This window comes from Macrosteles quadrilineatus, unplaced genomic scaffold (assembly GCF_028750875.1).
Source record: "Macrosteles quadrilineatus isolate MER2022 unplaced genomic scaffold, UCM_ALF_1.0 Scaffold_4__1_contigs__length_99947679, whole genome shotgun sequence".
NCBI lineage: Eukaryota > Metazoa > Arthropoda > Insecta > Hemiptera > Cicadellidae > Macrosteles > Macrosteles quadrilineatus.
The window spans coordinates 40,722,669-40,741,613 of record NW_026542597.1 but is presented as its reverse complement, the minus strand read 5'-3'; the positions used below and the strand labels follow the sequence as shown (position 1 = coordinate 40,741,613).

Here is an 18,945-nt window from a genome sequence, read left to right as displayed (position 1 = left end):
ATTTTTTTAATAAATAGTTACACGTCCTTATTGTATAATTCTCTAGTTATTCTTCTATTATAAGCTGTTCTCTGTTTTACATTAATAACCTTGCTGTATGATTAGTCAACATGTATTACATTTTAGTAGATATTTTCGAGTGGTTTAAAATCTTGACTTTTAGCTACAGTTCAAGATAATCTGGTTTTATTATAATATACAATTATTGTCCATTAACAATGTATTTTGCAAAATTCTTACGACACACATACTGAAAGTTGAGCTCGAAACAAAGTTTTTCACAAAAACTCCTTACATATATGATACAAATTTTCAACTTTTTAAAAGTGGACCATATTTTTGAAGTTACAGTACTTTCTAAGTATAAATATTAAAATTAAAATAAAGTTGAAATACAGTTCATCTGCGGAGTGTGAGTGATGTGACGTATACCCAGATAGACAAAACTCCACAGACAAACGGATGAACGTAGACAGCAAGCGCAAACTCAACGTCAGGGTCCTCATTGGTATGGATACCCGTCGCCCGCACAGCATCCACTATCTCATCAATTGTTGTAAAGGAGAAATTCTGTGTGAAACCACACATCTGGAAATAAGAAGCATTATCACTGTCTAGGTTTAAACGTTTAAACACAACAATTGGAAATATAATCAATGATGACAGAATATCTTATTGTGGTGTTACTACAAAAGTATGCTTTGTTATTCAGTAATCAAAAAATGAGACTTTAAAAAATTTGTCAGTTTAGTGTGTTTCACTCTAGTGAATGGATTTTATAAATTTGTATGCAATAGATGAGTTGGCTAAATTTTATAATAGTCTTGGATCTCAAATATGAGGATTTATTTATTTTTTTTTGAACCCAGAGACAGAGCCTAATGCAATATAAGCCATACGACCGTTTCCCTACCTTATCTTACTCTTTATCTTACTCTGAGCATTTAATTAAAAATCTGTAAACAATTTGTGCATCTTTGTAACCACACTATGAAAGTGATAAAACTACAGTAGTAATATTGGTTTTCAAGTGATAATGGGTTTGGTAACCTACTGACAGTTACCAATTATAATAAGTAGGCTACACTCATTAAAAAAACAAGGTTGTGATGCACAGTCAAATATTAGATTTAGATATAAGAACGTTCTCCAACTAGACTTGTGTTAAAAAAAGATAGTCTCACATTACAAAACTGCACCTGCTCCTGCCGACATAAATTCAGTCCAATTTAACACCATAAAAGAAGTGACAGTGCTCTTCTCTCTCTTCCCTACTATACTGCTAGGCAACCCATGTAGTGCATAGAGTGGATGTGGCACAGATACATGAAGCAGTGTCTTGATAGATACGCTACACACCTTGTGGCTGGTGAGTGTCTGAGTCAGTTGACTGATGTGTTCTGATGACAGAGACATGCTGCTGTTCCATGTAGCCTTCTCCAGCCCAGGCAGCAGCTTTCGTAGCTTTACTGTCACATAACGGTTCCACACTGTCCTGTTAACAAAAAACTCAACAACATCATCTACTGAACAAAAACAAAACAAAGATTCATAATCTACAACAGCACTCAAAGATTTACAATCTGTTCTGCTCCATTTCAAAATTCCGAACATAAAATTATAATTTCAAATCAGTTTTAGTTGCGAGGTTAATAATAATATACAAAGAGTTACATTGATAACCCTATCATAATTTACATTTTGATAATGTGAAAACAAATCTGCAAATCCATTTGTTCAATAGTGACCGATTTTCCCATAGCTACATCAGAATACAATTCTATATATAAAATCCAATGTATGTTTGTTTGTTTGTTTGTTTGTCCTTTATGGACTCCGAAACTGCTCGACAGTTTGTAATGAAACTTTCAGGCATTATTAAGCATTATTCAAGGATGGTTTGGTGCAGATCAGATCCGTCAAAAAGGCTCCGCCCCAGTGGCTCTGGAGTTTCCCATGTTAACCTTATGAGTACTCATATTTAAATGAAATTAAAGAATCTTAACAGCTGGTTCAACTAAACAATTTGATTCTGTGATGTTCAATAGCATTAAAAAGTTAATAGATTTACCAACAGCGTGCAGCACTATTATTTTTTTTATTTATGACAAAAGCTAATTTGCAGCCAAAAGGTGAGTGAGCGTAGCGAACAAACTTCATCCTGGAGGCGAGTTAGCGTAGCGAACGAGCTAACATGAAGGCAAGTGAGCGCAGGGAACGAGCTCCAACCTGAAGGTGAGTGAGCGTAGCAAACAAACTTCAACCAGGACGTGATTGAGCCATGCGAACGGGCTAATCTTGAAAATGAACGAGCATTTGACATAAAACCACATTAGGACAGGACGACGTCTGTCGGGCCAGCTAGTTTTGAAATAAAACAAACCCATCCATTTTGTTTTTCAACAAAATTTACAGCATCAATTGAATTTTCATTGACATGTGACTGACTTGATATTTCATAAACTTGAATTGCCCACCTGGTGGTCGGCCGCCACTTAGTGATAGAGTCTCTCAAGGTTTTCTCGAGTTTGTCCTGTAGAAGGGACACGTCAGTGGCTAGAGTTGGTGACACTGAGTACTCCAGCTGTGCCGGCTGCACTGAGCCAATCGGCGCCGCCACACTGCGGTTGAAGGCCGGCCACCAGTCCCCACGCCGGCTCACATCAAACCTTGTACGACTCACCACCTCTTCCCGCTGAATGTTGGCCCATATCTGCCAGAAATATTATTAGATAACATTACGTCCATCCTACTTCTTGCTCTTCTGAGATTAAAAAATGGAGGATCATTTAGTCATTTACTATCAAATAGATTTATAACCATGGCAGTGATGTTGCTTCCTATCCTATTGCCATAACTTCTCTGTTCATTCTTCATCTGTACTGTCTTATTTTATGCTGTTCTTGATCAGTTACAGGCCTAAAACTGTAATGGTTATGCAAAGCTAAAAGAGGATGCCCTCCTTTTAAAGAAAAAAAATAAAGAAAAAAATTTAAACCAACTAAGCTAAATTAAATTTACACATTGCAATATTTTCAATCAACTGTAAAAACAACATAAACTGAAAAAGTTTAATGACAAACTAGAGACAAGTTCATGAACATCTTTCCATTTAAACTCAATATTGGTGTTGTCGTAACCTAACGTTACGCTAGAAAAGTGGACAGTAATTATAAAGAACCACTTACGATCGCTGTTGGACATAGAAGAAGGAGCCGTGACGAATCATCACACTTCAGGGCCCAGTGCACAGTGCAGCCACCCCGCAAAACATAATAACTCTTCCGTTACTAATAAATGACTGTTCATATATATGAAACTATAATGACTTCTACTACACTCGTCTTCCCCATAAAAAAAAAAGTCAATACCATAAATTCAAAATTAACTCAAAATAAAATAAATTCACTTTCAATATAATGCAACAAAAATTTCTTCTTCCCATTATTCATTAATTATTTTACAAGTCCAGCCTGTGAGGCTTTCGCACAGTCCGTGCAGACTTCCTCAGCGAGGGTGGTGGGCTGCACTGTGCTAGCGGCGACGCAGGAGTTGGCTGAGACTGGGCTTGCCCTAGGCTCTCCCTGGGACTGGTCGTAGGCCTAGGTACAGGTGACATCATCATGGGACTGGTTGGTCGATCCTCCGGCGGGGGTGAATTCTTGGGTACTTGGGGTGATACAACGGGGTCCTTGGGTGATACAAAAATCTCCTCCTCTTCTGCATACCGAGCTCTCAAGTGATCCGCATGACAAAATCGGGGTTTTCCACCAATAACACTCACCAGATAGGTGACCGGACTTCTCTTTAGAATTATTTTGCCAGGAACCCAAGATATCTTTTCATTTCGGACAGTTTTGACATAGACTGCCTGACCTTCTGAGAAAAATCTGCTTCTTCCCCTAAGCCTATCAGCTGCATCTTTTTGTTCCCTGTGTTTTTGATCAATGGATGACTGGAGATTGGGTTTTAACATAACCAACTGAGTACGAGGCTTCCAAGACAGGAACATTTCTGCAGGGGTTAAGCCAGTAACTGTATTTGGAGTGTTGCGGTACGCAAACAAGAAATTATCTAATTTCATTTGAAGAGTGGTACGCTGAGAACGCTGATGTTCCTCAATCACTTGACGCAAAAGGTTTTTCTTGACCTCCTGAACACTTCTCTCTGCAGATCCATTTGAAGCCGCATGATACGGGGGAGTTAATGTGAACTTCACATTGTTGTTATGCAAAAAGGTCTTGAACTCTTGACTAGTAAAAGATCTTCCGTTGTCCGACACCAGTTCAACAGGCAATCCATACGATGAAAACAAGGTACGGAGTTTCTCGATAACCTTGGAAGAATTCATGGAACTCATGATAAATACCTCTAACCATTTAGAGTATGTGTCAATCAAAACTAAAAGTTGCTGTCTCGACTCTGGATCCTCCGCAAAGTCAATGTGTATCCTCTGCCATCGAGTTGATGTTGTAGGCCATTGCTGCAACGGTACTTTAGGTATCGAATTCCTAGTTAACTGACACGCAGAACAAGAGGCCACCACGTCTTCAATCGACTTCTCCATGCCTGGCCACCAGACATAACTTCTCGCCAGCATCTTCATGCGTGTAACTCCCGGGTGTTGATCATGCAACATTTGAAGCACAGATGAATACAGTTTCTTTGGAATCACTACACGAGAACCCCACAGCAAACAACCTTGTTCCACGGACAACTCGTCCTTCTTCCTTAGAAAAATAGCTAGTTCCGGCTCAACCGAGCTCGTCCAGCCGTACATCACAAAATCTCGGACCTTCGAAAGAATCGGATCCTTATCCGTCATTTTACCTATATGCAAGGCAGTAATAGGTGCAATGTCCTTGACAACACAGAAATTGTTCATCACTTCTGTACACACATCTACATGTGAAACAAAATTAGCATCCAGCTCTATAGGTTCCGCTTCTGCTAAGGGTAACCTAGACAACGCATCAGCGTGAGGGACATCCACTCCCTTCCGGTACCTAACCTCCAAATCATATGCTGATAGAATCAAGGCCCATCTCTGCAGCCTAGCTGCCGCCATACTAGGAACGCCCTTTTTAGAGCCAAAAATAGCCGTCAACGGCTGATGATCAGTCTGTAGAATACAGTGTCTTCCATATATATACTTATGAAACTTTTTGACTCCAAAGATCAAAGCCAGAGCCTCCCGATGTAACTGAGAATAATTCCGTTCACTGGAACTTAGCGTTTTCGATGCGAAGGCAATTGGCCTTTCCTGACCATCGATAAGATGAGATAGAACAGCAGCCACCCCTCTGGGACTCGCATCACACGTCAGAACTATGGGCTTTTTAACATCATAGTGAACTAACAAACTTGAGTCCAACACCCATGATTTACTCTCCTGAAAAGTCTTAGAACACACCTCCGACCACACCCATGGATGATCCTTATGTAATAAGTCATAAAAACAGCTTATTCTAGCAGACAGGTTAGGTATAAATGCATGATAATAATTTATTAGACCAATATAGGCTCGTAACTCTTCCTTAGTACTAGGCTCAGGCGCTTTACGCAGCGCAGTTAACAAACTTTCTTGTGGACGGAGACCATCTCGAGTAATCACATGTCCTAAATACTCGATTGAAGATTGCAAAAACTTACACTTTTGTTGGTTTACTCGAACACCAAACTCATCAAGGCGTTGCAGCACCTGCGCCAGACGGGCAAGCCCCTCTTCCTTAGAGCGAGCCGCCACTAAGACGTCATCTAAGTACGCCACCGTTCCTGGAAGACCTGTTAAAATTTGGTCGATGGCTGACTGAAAAATTGCAGGAGCTGAAGACAAACCATATGGTAGCCTTTTTAAACGATACAGACCCTTATGGGTAGCTAGGGTCAACAGATGTTGCGATTCATCCGCTACCGCCAATTGCTGATACGCATTTGAAAGATCAAGGCAGCTAAAAACTGAGCAACCGCCTAGAGTTGCAAAAATATCTTGAGCCTGTGGAAGCGGATAATGTTCCATTTCAATACACTGATTAAGAGTAATCTTATAATCGGCACAAAGCCTAACACCATTAGGCTTAGGGACAACCACAAGTGGAGTGCTCCACTGTGAATTAGTAACTCTGTACGCAACATCCTCTTGAACCATGCGGTCCAACTCACTCTCAACTTTCTCCCTTAACGCAAAAGGCACTGGTCTCGCCTTACAAAACTTAGGGACTGTCCCTTCCTTCAAAACAATGTGAGCCTTAACACCCTTAATTTCGCCCGTTCCAGGCTGAAAAACTGACTTAAATTTACTCTTCAATTTAGCAATGTCCAAATCAGAACTGTGATCCACAGTGGCTTTACATGAAAACACATTTTGCCAATCTAACCTCAACTGGCCTAACCAGTTTCGCCCCAACAGAATCGGCTGACTCTTACTTTCTAAACTAACTACTGTCAAAGGCAAACTCGCCTGCTGATTATTATATTTAACATTGACATTCACTTGTCCCAGAACAGGTACATCATGACCTGAATAAGTAGTAAGTTTCACATTTGCTGGCCTAAGTTTGAGGTTAGAAAATTTTTCATAAAATATCTCAGAAGGACATATAGTCAAGGCACTGCCTGTATCTAGAATCATTTCTAAATATACATCATTAGCCACTAGGCCTACCTTATAGCCGTTGTCTGATCCTGATTTAAGGTTGTACAGACCTATCTCTGCCATTGGAACTTCTAGGCCTAGGCCTACCTCTTCCTCCACTTGATGGACCCCCATCCTAGGTGTCGACTTTTTACCATGGAAACTAGAAGATTTCTTGGCTTTACACACTTTCTTGAGATGACCTACTCTCTGACAACCGTGACACTTGTAACTGGCGAACGCACACGCACTAGGCCAATGACCAGCAGAACCACACCTCCAACAAGAGTTTCTAGAATTTTGATTTTCACTACTCCTATGCATGAAAGTTTTAGGCCTATTTTGACTTTTCACATTGATTTTCGCAATGTCCCCACGAGGTTGCACAAATAGGCTTGACTGCGATTCGGCCTGTTCCAGCCTGAGCGCTGACGCATAAGCTTCGTCAAAGTCCAATTCCTCCGACAACAATTTCTGCCGGATAGTTTCATTAGAAATGCCGGAAATCACTTTGTCCCTCAAAGCGTCTTTCAAAAAGGTACCAAATTTGCACGAACTAGCCAAATGTTTTATTGAAACCACAAACTCCGCTATGCTTTCGCCCGGCTTTTGCACACGAGAGTAGAATACATATCGCTCCGCCACAACCAACTTCTTGGGCGCATAATGTAATTTCAACAACGCTGCAAGTTCATCATAGGTCTTAGAATCTACCTCTACCGGTGATAATAAATCGGATAGGACCGATAAAACCCTGGGACCAATAACTGTAATTAAAACCGACACCTCGTTTTCCTTCTTGACATTGTTCGCTTTGAAAAAATGTTTCAGGCGCAACAAATAGGGCACAATGTCCTCCTCACTTGGATTAAATTCAGAAATCCTGCCAACACTAATACTCGCCATTTTTAATCATCTCAACTATAATACGCACTAAAACAACAACTGTTATCGCGTACTACCCTAACTATGATAAAAAGGTTTATTACCGACTGCGCCAAAATGTCGTAACCTAACGTTACGCTAGAAAAGTGGACAGTAATTATAAAGAACCACTTACGATCGCTGTTGGACATAGAAGAAGGAGCCGTGACGAATCATCACACTTCAGGGCCCAGTGCACAGTGCAGCCACCCCGCAAAACATAATAACTCTTCCGTTACTAATAAATGACTGTTCATATATATGAAACTATAATGACTTCTACTACAGGTGTCATTGATCTCACATTGTCCTGGTTGATGAGGCAGTAGACCCGGTGAAGGGGACAGAAGGAGTCCTGGGTGTCGTAGTGGTGACTGGTGGCTGGGTCCCAGAGAGTGTAACACCCGGAGTTTGGGTCCCGGGTGAGCACCATCGCCATGGACCCGTGAGGGACACCTGAACCGAGCACCAGCCACACCCGCAGCCCGAGGTGTAGCAAGTAGCAGCACAGCAACACTGCATGGTCCTCACAGTCACCTGACAGTAGTGTCACCACTTGCTAAACATACAGAAAATAAATATACCGTATATAGATAAGATAGAAAGAAAAAATCTTAATACTTAACTATGAGTATCATTGGTTTAAAAATCTGTTGAATCACTTACATCTTTGGGTTTTGATAAAAGTAGATATCTATGTTAAAGTTTAAGATTAGCCAGTTTTAGAATAAAAATTAGCATAATTTAAGAACAAAAAGAACTTTCCACTTCTTTCTTCGAAAGAAGGCTCTTGTATAGGGGCAAAATATCAAGTTTAGTTTATTGTGTTGTAAACTTTTTCTGTGCTTTCAACTACCGGAAACTCTTTTCTCAGGCAAGTTGGTAATGAATACATTCCATTTCCATTAATGTATTCCCAAGCCAAGTGCTTTTCCCTCCAAAAAAACTAACTGTAATTTAACTGAGCCACTGAGAAAATGCTGGCAAAATTTAATTTACCGATTGCTGTTAATTACACCAATGTTTAAACTAAGCCAAACTAAAAGGGTTATTGCTATAGCAAATACCACAAACTATAGCGGTAAAAAAAAAAAAAAAAATAAAGGAGAAAAGAGAATGTTGAACCTAATGTTATTTTAATAGGTATTAAAACTGATATATTTAAAAAAATATTTGAGTGAAAATCCAATCAGACGAATGGAAATTCACTTAGTCCGGTTTGCTGCGTAGAGGGTATTTAAATACAAAACGGGCCACAGCTGGTCCATATAGATGAGATGACTACTTCAGTATCAACAAGACAATGATACAACGTAAACTATCATTGCATTAGTGATGAACGTACCTGAGCTGTGAGCCAGACATCGAACAGTCCCGGGAACAACATACTGCCAGGCACCATCGGGATCTTGGAGACAAACCTCACCACCATCTCTGGGGTAGTGGCCACTCCCTCCTCGAACACTGGACAGCAAATGGCGTTTGTATTGTCAACTTGGGAAAATGTTTTATGAAAAACACCATTAAAAGGAAAGCTTATTGGGTGATAAGGATTTTTAAAGGGATACAGTTTGAGCTTAAGTAGGTTACCTGAGTAAATTAAAGTTCAGGGGCTAATATAAATACAATAAAAGGTCACATAACAATAACATAATGCTCATTTGGAGCTACCCATGGTAGCTTACTGAGACAGTGTCAAAATGTGTCTTTTACAACTTAACAACACAGCTGCCCCAACATCAACACAGCTAAGACACAATTAATTATTGAACCTAGAGAGTTTCGAGCAGCTGAAGATGGTTTAAAGATGGAATGTTCTCTCCACAATCAATTGGATTAAAAAAATAAGTAAAACAATGTACATACTATACTGACATCCCTTCCTAATATACAGGGTGGCTGAAAAGTAACTTGCACCCCCCCCCCCCCCCTTAACTTTTCAACCATTTGAGATATTTGCAATCGGTTTGCGGCAAACTTCTTAGATATGAGGGGCTACAATAATTATGGTAAATTTTGAAAATTTTGCCCTTAGGGGTAGCGAGGGTAGGGGGTAGTTAAAAATTTTCAAATGACAAGTATAGTCGAGTTTGGTATCATTTTACAGGTCTTGACGAAACATAAACATTGATATAAAGAAAACCAAAATCGGCTCACTAATAACAAAATGGCGCCCTAAAACGTTTCAAATTCAAATAACTATGAGGGTGACAAAAAAATTAACTTGCACCCTCTTTAACTTTTTAACTATTTGAGATATTTGAAATCGGTTTGCGGCAACTATTTTGGAAATAAAAGGCTACAATAATTATGGTCAGTTTTGAAAATTTTGCCCTTAGGGGTAGCGGGGGTAGGGGGTAGCTCAAAATTTCCAAATAGCAAGTATAGTCGAGTTTGGTATCATTTTGTAGGTCTTGATAAAACATAACAATTAACACAAAGAAAATAGAAATCGGATCATTAATAACAAAATGGCAGTTCAAAATTACTTTAAATAACCATTGTCTCAATCATGTATAGCTCCTATTTTGTTATTGATGGTCCGATTTCTATTTTCTTTATGTTATTTGTTATGTTTTGTCAAGACCTGTAAAATGATACCAAACTCGACTATACTTGCTATTTGGAAATTTTGAGCTACCCCCGCTATCCCTAAGGGCAAAATTTTCAAAACTGACCATAGTTATTGTAGCCTTTCATTTCCAAACAAGTTGCCACAAACCGATTTCAAATATCTCAAATAGTTAAAAAGTTAAAGAGGGTGCAAGTTAATTTTTTTGCCACCCTCATGGTTATTTGGATTTGAAACGTTTTAGGTCGCCATTTTGTTATTAGTGAGCCGATTTTGGTTTTCTTTATGTCAATGTTTATGTTTCGTCAAGACCTGTAAAATGATACCAAACTCGACTATACTTGTCATTTGAAAACTTTGAGCTACCCCCTACCCCCGCTACCCCTAGGGGCAAAATTTTCAAAATTGACCATAATAATTGTAGCCCCTCATACCTAAGAAGGTTGCCGCAAACCGATTTCAAATATCTCAAATGGTTGAAAAGTTAAGGGGGGTGCAAGTTACTTTTCAGCCACCCTGTATAACTTCTTCAAAGAAAAGATTCAAGATACTCTCATTAACTCAACTCTCATTAACAAAATTTTGTTTTTAAAAACATGCCTTAATGTACAATTTGATAGACACTCCTCGTCAACTTTGTTACGTTAAATAAACTCTCAACAAGTTTTTTAATTTACTTATTACAAATACCAAATCTGAACCCTTGACCGTATTGTTACGGATCTAATCGAAGAGTTGAGGCCTTAGTCTAACTATTTAACAGCAACTGATTTATAACTGTTCTAACATTTTCTAATGTAAAGATTCTAATCTTATGTTCACAAAGCTAACATCAAATACTGAGTGTTGGGCATTGCGCTTATTAATTGGTTTTCATTCAATCCTCAACACGCAGTACTCAGAATTAAAATAAGCCCGATCAATTGTCTGGGATGGGAGCCAAGTAGTTAGTACCCAGCTTCAAATCTGAAGTTGCTGTTTCAACCAAGGATGGATTCTAGAACTTTATGCCGTTTTTCATTAGGCTATCATTTAATGATACAAACACAAGAGTTACAATACCGTTTGGATCATTCCCTCGCAAAAAAAATCAATAAATAAAAATGCTAATAACGTTGAAACACATAAACTAATAAAGACACAAACCTGGAGGTGCGAGAGACTGGAAGAACCTCGTGACACAAACAGACTTTGCGGAAGTGTCGACGACAAGACACTTGACAGGTCTGTGAGGGAACTGACTGGCCACTTGCGCCTGCCACTGCTCAAGGTGCTGCTCTAGGTAGGGCATCTCACTGCACGGCAGGCGCTCCTGCAACCATAAAAATCTCAAGTTTAATTTAGAACAAATATTGCTTACAAACTTACAAAGCAAATTTTTTCCCAAAATAACAAAACTAACAATAGTATTTTTCAAAGTTCATTTTGTCATAGTTAAAAATATTAAAGGCAGACAAGACTTTAAAAAGACAAAAATTAATAGACTTGACAAAAAAGATGTGTATTTAAATTGGACATTATTTACAAAAATAATAATAATAAAATAAAACATATGTTAGGTCAATTAAATAAGAAAGAAGGCAGGCATAAATTATAACATATTCTCCCCTCCAAGAGAACTAACCATTCAAAAACTAGAGTCATATTGGGTTTATGTTATTTAAGTGGGATGGTTGCAGACATGTTCTATCACAATCGGTAAAAACAAAATTTTCACAATGGTGTGATCTGGAATCTAATTCCATCCTCAGGAAAGACAGTACCTAAAACATTCCAAGATTAGTACATAAATCCAAGGCAAAAGAAAAATGAAAAATGACACAAAAAACGAAAAAAACTGAATTATAATTCAAATACCCCCACCGCAGCAAACCTGAGACTAAGAGGTACCTGGCTGGATTTCTACTAAAATATTTCCTGAAAATTGTCAGATTTATTTCCTATTTAAATAACATTAATTTTAATGAGTACCTAGGTTTGCTAGTACAGGGAAAGTGTGTTTTTTATTGAAATTTTGATATATGAAATAAACAAAATTGCCAAATTTGATAAAAATATATCCATAAACAAGCAAACTACAACAGTTTATTTATTCTCCATAAGAATAACATGTGAATTTTAAATTTAAAGTTTTTTAAATTATTTCCATTACCGTTAGGCATACAAAAACGCGTAAAAAATGGGAAAACTAATATTTATCCCATGGAACCCCCCATAAACCCCCGTTCCCATAGTCCGATCATGCTGGTTTGTGAAATTGTTCAAATAAACATAGGTTTTCTTGTTTAAACCAAATTTAATCAAAATCGGATGATTTTTGCTAGAGTTGTCGCGATAAAGGACACACACATATATACATACAATATATGAATTTGAACGGAGGATGTTTTTGGCCTCTGGGAACCTCAAAACAAAAAAAGTAAATTGGTCCCGGGTCTAGGTCAAGGTCTTACCATGAGACCTACGGTAATAGCTTATTCCCTATATGGGAAATTCGCTGAAAAGAAACATAAAATACTGATATTAAACAACAATTAGTACAAATTGATAGCTCCTCATGGTAGCTCCTATATGATAGCTCCTCAATTGTGTGCTCCACACAATGGAAATGAAAAAGTCTCTACAAGATCACCGGCTCAAGCAAGAGTAGGTCACATGTCCATCCAGGAAATGGGTGAAGGGATAGTGACACGCAAACAGAATTCAAATACAAAGTATCCTACTAATTTTAGGTACTTCCTATGTATTCTTTATTTTAGGTGTTTTCTCACCTGAAGACAAGCAGATTGGATTTCAGATCTCTAAATGTTGTGAAAACTTTGTTAATTCTAGTGAAGATGGAAAAGGTCCTAAACAGTTAATGTAACGAAAATAAAACCTCTAATCAACGACAATAATATTTATGGATATAGACAATATATCTTTCAAAGTTATGAGTAGCTAGCTGACCTTGAATGGCTCTGGTGGGTGGAGGGGGGGATGCACCGTGATGAAGAGAGTGAGGAACGTACTGTCTCGCAGACCACTAGTGACGGCTGTCGCAGAGGCTGAAGTTATCTGTCGATGTTGCGACTCTCGCTGATATCCAAGCAGCACTGGAGGCGAGTATAGCTGGAACGTCCCTTCAATCTGTGGACAGGGATGAACAATACTTTGACTGTTGTGTGACAGGCTTGATTAATAAGTCTTATTTGAGGTTTACAGAACATAAAAAACTGTTAAATTCAAAAGACCCAATGAGCTCAATGAGGGTGCAAGTAATACAAGTGTTTCCAGGCATCCAAATTGAGCTAACAGATTAAGAGAGATTATTTTCAGCCCAATTTTGTACTTAAGTATATATCACTGCAACAATATATCAGTGGAAACCATCCAAGGCTGTTGATTTTGTTACTAATAAAGGCACAGTTACCGTATAGGGTCAATCCTAACCCCGGTTGCTCCTTTTTATAATTTACTAGCTGTGTACCCGTTCTACGCACGGGGATCTTATAGTATTCAGTTGAAACCTTCTTATGTAAAGAACAGCAGTTGGTTTGCATATTTTCAGATATGCTGGCCAAACTATTATACATAACTTCATTTTATGTTGTTTGTTGTTGTTCCGGATCGGTATGACAATCAATAAAAATTATATTACCTGTGTCCGCCAGTCTATCCTAATGTATCCTATTACAGGAGATGCATTTCGGCGAAATTAAATCGCCATCATCAGTCCTAATATAAGGTTTTGAGCTTCCCCATTAGATGCGTCTTGGAGTTTTTGAAATACATACATAAACCACTTATACACATGAAGAATAAAACATAAATACAAGGTAGGCCTACTTTTATTTTTACCATGGACATGTAGACGCGCGGTCGTCTGCCGAGTCTCGACTGAAAACGCTCATTTAAAAAATGTAAGTTTCCCAGCCATATACATCACTGATTCAAGGTCTATTTCCCGGTTATCAAAACTCAAGAACAATTTTATACACAAAGAATCGCCATTTTCATATACGGTTACCCTACAAATTATTGCACTTGCGATTAATTAAATCCGTTATGTAAAGAAACACGTTTTTAATCTTACTTGGTTTGGATTTACTTTAAAAACGTGATCGGAAATGGTTACGGTATTTGTAAACAACATTCAATGTAAACACATCAGTGACAGCTAGAAAAAATAATCTTGATTCAAACAGTTGTTCGTTATTTCATAGTTGAATATGTGATAAACATTGGGAGAAAACTTTACAAAAAATCGCACAAAATTGGGTTTTTAAACGTCCGTCATTTTATTTACAAAGTAGTGACGCCATATTTTAATGGCTAAAGACAATCTCGCCAATCCAGTGAATACATTAAAAAAATGAATTGGAACTTGATAGGTACTCTCGTTTTTCAGGAGAAGGCCGCGTAAAATGGCTCTTGGGCCGTCAGACAGGAAGACAGACAGACAGACAGAAATTTAGATGAGAATTGTTTTGGTTTCTTTAATGTATAATACGTAAAAATAACCTAAAAGTTTATGATTCTGAGCAATGTACAGACCAAACTCTAATTTTATTTATATAAGATGTAATAAAGCACCATTAATTTAGGTTTGTTAGGTATAAGTAATCTTAATTATAAATCACGCTATCCAATCCACCATCAAACCTGTCGTTAACCTAAAAATATCAGTAGAGGTTCAATGAGCCCTTTGTCAATGTGCTAGTGACATAGTTGACTACAACAGCCACTCAAAATCCTACACCTCAAACAATTTCAACAATAATGTGCTTGTACCTTACACTCTATACATGGTACTCACTCTATGGTTGGAGAAGAGGGAGGAGAACGGAATGTTCAGTGAGCCGAGCCACTGCCGCTGCAGTCGTTGGTGAATGTTTGTCTCTCTCTGACGATCGTCCTCTAGCAGGTCCACGACTGTCTCGTCATACAGCTGGCAGTACAACTTGTCTTGCATCTCGTACAGTCCTGAGGTTGGCAGCCTAAAACAATGGCAAGTATGAGTTTAAACGTTTAAACATTTTCTTACCTTCCTTAAGTGAATCTTTACAGGCTGGCTTAGAAGTTATTTAACTTAAAACTTTAAGTTACAAAATGTGTTTTAATTTCAAAGGCTACACATAAACTTACTTGACAGGGATGCGAAGATCCTGATTCCACGTAGGGTTGGCTCCCTCGGCTGTAGTAGTGCGGCTCTTGCGACCTTGGAAGCTGACCTCGACGAACGGTCGGACAGGCACCAGCGAGATACCGTCCTCTAGGAGGGGATCCACGTCCATCCTCACTGGCACCTCAAACGCACGGACTACATTCACTATCACCTGAAATATATCACTTCCAAAATGATTGTAGGATCAAAATGAGTTTTATGACTATTAATGGGTACTAGTAAAATATTCTGTCTATACCCGGCCTTAGCATATAGTCAAATGAACACAAAATCTGGCAAACAGACCCAAAATGCTTACTCATTATAAACTCTGGTGCCAGATTATTAAATGCACATAGGGAAAACCAATCTGTAAAATATTCTCCTTAATGTCAACTGCTAAACTAAAACTGGTGAAATTCTTAAATGTATAAATGAAAGTCGAATTACTGACCTCAACCTCCTGGCCCACCAGTCCCATAACTGGGAGTTTTTTCCTCTCCTTCCTTGTAGGACGAAGAGGACGCTTGGGCTGCAGCCACTTCATAAACGTCAACCCCAATGTGCTGAAATTATAAAACAATTTATTACAAACTGTTTGAAAATCTTATATTGGTACCACGGATAACAGAATCCAATAAGTAAGACTCACTAATTGTTATCAACAGTGTCAATTTCCAAAGTCCTTGTGAAAATTTGAGTTTGTAGCACTAACTTGTAGAGGCGCATATCTCAAAAACATCAGGGTGTAAGCTTATAACCATACATCAAGAATCAAGAGTTTTATTGCCATTGACCTTTCTTTGTACAAAGGAATTTTTTTTCCTAGGACGCTAGGCACGAGCCTGGGATTGTTTTTCACATTACTTCAGGCTAGACCTAGGGGTTGCGGCAGTATCACTTAAATAAAATCCATTGGTGACTTGGCAGGGATCGAACCCGGGACCTCAAGACCTGAAGTCCCGCGCTCTAACTACTACGCCAGCTCGCTCCCCTGTACAAAGGAATAGACATAGTCAAAACAAATACAAAACTTTCTAAAACAATAAAATAAAATACAAAGTTTACAAAATACTTGGTTAATTAAGATATGACAAGTCTACAGAATATGGATCATGTAGATACACTTAAAATTCAATATGAACATTTGTTTTAAAATTCAAATTCAATATGTTAAAGAAATCCACGGATGCCAAAGAAAGGATTGCTTTTAACCATTCACATAATATAGATTTAAACATCTTGAACTTGAAGGATACAGTTCTACCTAAATCAGGTAATTTATTTAAAAAAAAGTATGCAGTTTAGTCTATGACTATGGCTACTCTTTTTAAGTCTATGAGGCGGTATGTCTAACTGTACTTAGGCATGTCTAACTATGTGACCTACTGACCTACTGTCTAACTGTAATACATGTAGGTAAAGGACAGAATAAGGTCATATATAGTGTAAGAGGGTGCTGATGACACCAACTGACGCAGTAATAGTGGCAGCTCTAAGGCTAAGCAAGAAGTGTCTGTGGAACACACTTCTTCTTCTGTGGAACAGGGGTCTTTTGCAGGCACTTAAACAAGAAGGGAATTGGAATTATTACAGTTGGAGTTGATAGCCTCTTGTGCAAGAAATGCTGAGAAATACCCTTTTGGGTACTGTTTGAATACCAAGCCCTGTTGGGTATTCACACAAGATCCCTTGGGATAGCATGTAGATATCAAGGAAAGGTCATCGAACAATTGAAAAAAAAATGCCTTGGTTCATATAAAATCTGGGATTTGACAATTTTGAGGGATAAGTTCCTGTCATGAGAGTGCACTTAAGCTGATGAAAGCTGTGATGAAGTTAGGACCCTTGACAGTTGTCTTATACTCACCCAATGTCCGGCACCTGATCCTCCATAACCACCTCCCGCAGCAAGTGTTGTTGCTGTGTCTGTCTGCAGTGCTGCACAATGTCATCCCTCATCACAGCCAGCTGTTGTCTGCTCCACTCCCTCTGCCACTCCAGCTGTGTCTCCCCCACTCCCGGGCCAGTGCGCAAGGGCGACTGGGTACGCTTCTCATACACCTAGAGATCATGACATGTTAAGGAGGGTTTTTGTAGCTAGTTTTTGGAGCATTTTGTGCGGAGCGCACTGCGGAGCCTACTCAACAACACTCAATCAGACGGCGCCATTTTCCTAAACATCTCCGGGGTGCACAGTACGCTCTACGCCACTGGCCGACTCCTCTGAAAGCAGTCAAGTGCGGATCACGCTGCCCATTCAACACAAGTTTCAAATTGTTAATCACAAGTTCAAACTGACACCTAGTGACTCTAAAGTAAGATTTTAATTTCACATCGACGTTGCGAGCAAATTTCTGTGGATCAAAAATGTTTAAAAACTCTCTCTTTCTCTAGATGTGTACATGGAACTGACAATATTTTTGCAATTTAAAAAGACGACCAACAGTGAAGTCAAGTTCATCTTCAATCTCTTCTTCCTCTTCTAATAACATCAACAACGCTAATGTTTTCCTTCTCAGAGGATGAGAGCTCATATTTACTCACTTTTTAGCAAACAACTACTGACACCTTGCAGCGCACTGCTGAGAGCTAGAAAAAACAAGAGACGTCCGCAGTGCGCTCCACACAAAATGCGGAGCTAGGAAAGCCCACCTTTACCTCACTCAATTTGGGAATTTGATATATTTCACCAAATAAGAAAACTTAATTGATGCAGTGTTGTATTTATTGAGCAATTGTCAAAAGAGCCGATTTGCAAATGATGGAAACATGGAAAAGTTATAGAACGCCACCAAGTAGAAGAAATAGAGATAACATTTTATTAAGAATGTTATTATCGTTACTAGCCTACATAATGAAGAACACAACATTGGTACCTACAAACGGTGAACGAGAATGTAGCTGTTGAGCTACAATTTTTTTAAGCAAAGACTTTGTGATCATTGCATAGGAAGCCCCTCTAAGGCAAAATAAAACTGGTACTTCAAGGACGTTTTACCTCTGTTTCCATAACAGTAAAGTGATTTTAGAAGAATTTGAATAAATCCAAGAGACTTTATTAAAACTTTCATTGAAAGAGTCAATTATTTAAACAAAAACCACGTGAACAACATCAGACCTTTCAACTCTGCATTTTACAGGTAAATAAAATTGGCGTCATTACCTCAACCAACAAAAAGAATGCCATTTGAAGCAAATAAAATTCTAACAGACAGATTATGCAAAAAATCGGGTAGTACTTAATTAGTTAGAACAATTTTTAATGCTATTTAAAAAATGATTGAATTTTGTAAACGTACTGGTGACGATGGTGGTACCATGTAGGCTAGGCTAAGGCTACAGAATCAATGACGAAGATAACATGGAAAATTTAATGCGGCTATGGGTGAGTCGGGAAAATCTTTTAGAAAACACAAAAAAATAAGGTCAGCTTCTGAAAAATGATTAAGAAATGTTTATATATATCAAACTGTTATGTACAGCGTGAGTATGTCCATTAGTTTTATAAGCTTTTGCTTGAATCTTTTAACTAATCAAAAATTACTCCTGTTGTTGTTAGTTTTAAAATAACTCCTGTAATACCGATTCTTGACATTTGCTCGATTTGGGGAACAAGTACACTAGTTAATAAAATTATTTGACACATATTTGTTCAACACATCTATA

General features: G+C 38.4%; 1 protein-coding gene across 1 annotated transcript in view; it reads right to left on the bottom strand.

The window, feature by feature from the left end:
* Positions 1 to 25: 25 nt before the first annotated feature.
* Positions 26 to 18,945, bottom strand: part of LOC128992868 (coiled-coil and C2 domain-containing protein 2A) — a 50,853-nt gene continuing 31,933 nt past the window's right edge. Inside the window, exons 21-31 of the mRNA XM_054416610.1 lie at positions 17,147 to 17,340; positions 15,731 to 15,842; positions 15,258 to 15,448; positions 14,929 to 15,109; positions 13,080 to 13,259; positions 11,277 to 11,442; positions 8,904 to 9,022; positions 7,863 to 8,117; positions 2,478 to 2,713; positions 1,360 to 1,495; positions 26 to 588 (exon numbers count right to left, since the gene is read on the bottom strand). Of these exons, the coding sequence (XP_054272585.1) occupies positions 400 to 588; positions 1,360 to 1,495; positions 2,478 to 2,713; positions 7,863 to 8,117; positions 8,904 to 9,022; positions 11,277 to 11,442; positions 13,080 to 13,259; positions 14,929 to 15,109; positions 15,258 to 15,448; positions 15,731 to 15,842; positions 17,147 to 17,340 (1,959 nt within the window). The 3' untranslated portion in view covers positions 26 to 399. The remainder of the gene's footprint in view (positions 589 to 1,359; positions 1,496 to 2,477; positions 2,714 to 7,862; positions 8,118 to 8,903; positions 9,023 to 11,276; positions 11,443 to 13,079; positions 13,260 to 14,928; positions 15,110 to 15,257; positions 15,449 to 15,730; positions 15,843 to 17,146; positions 17,341 to 18,945) is intronic.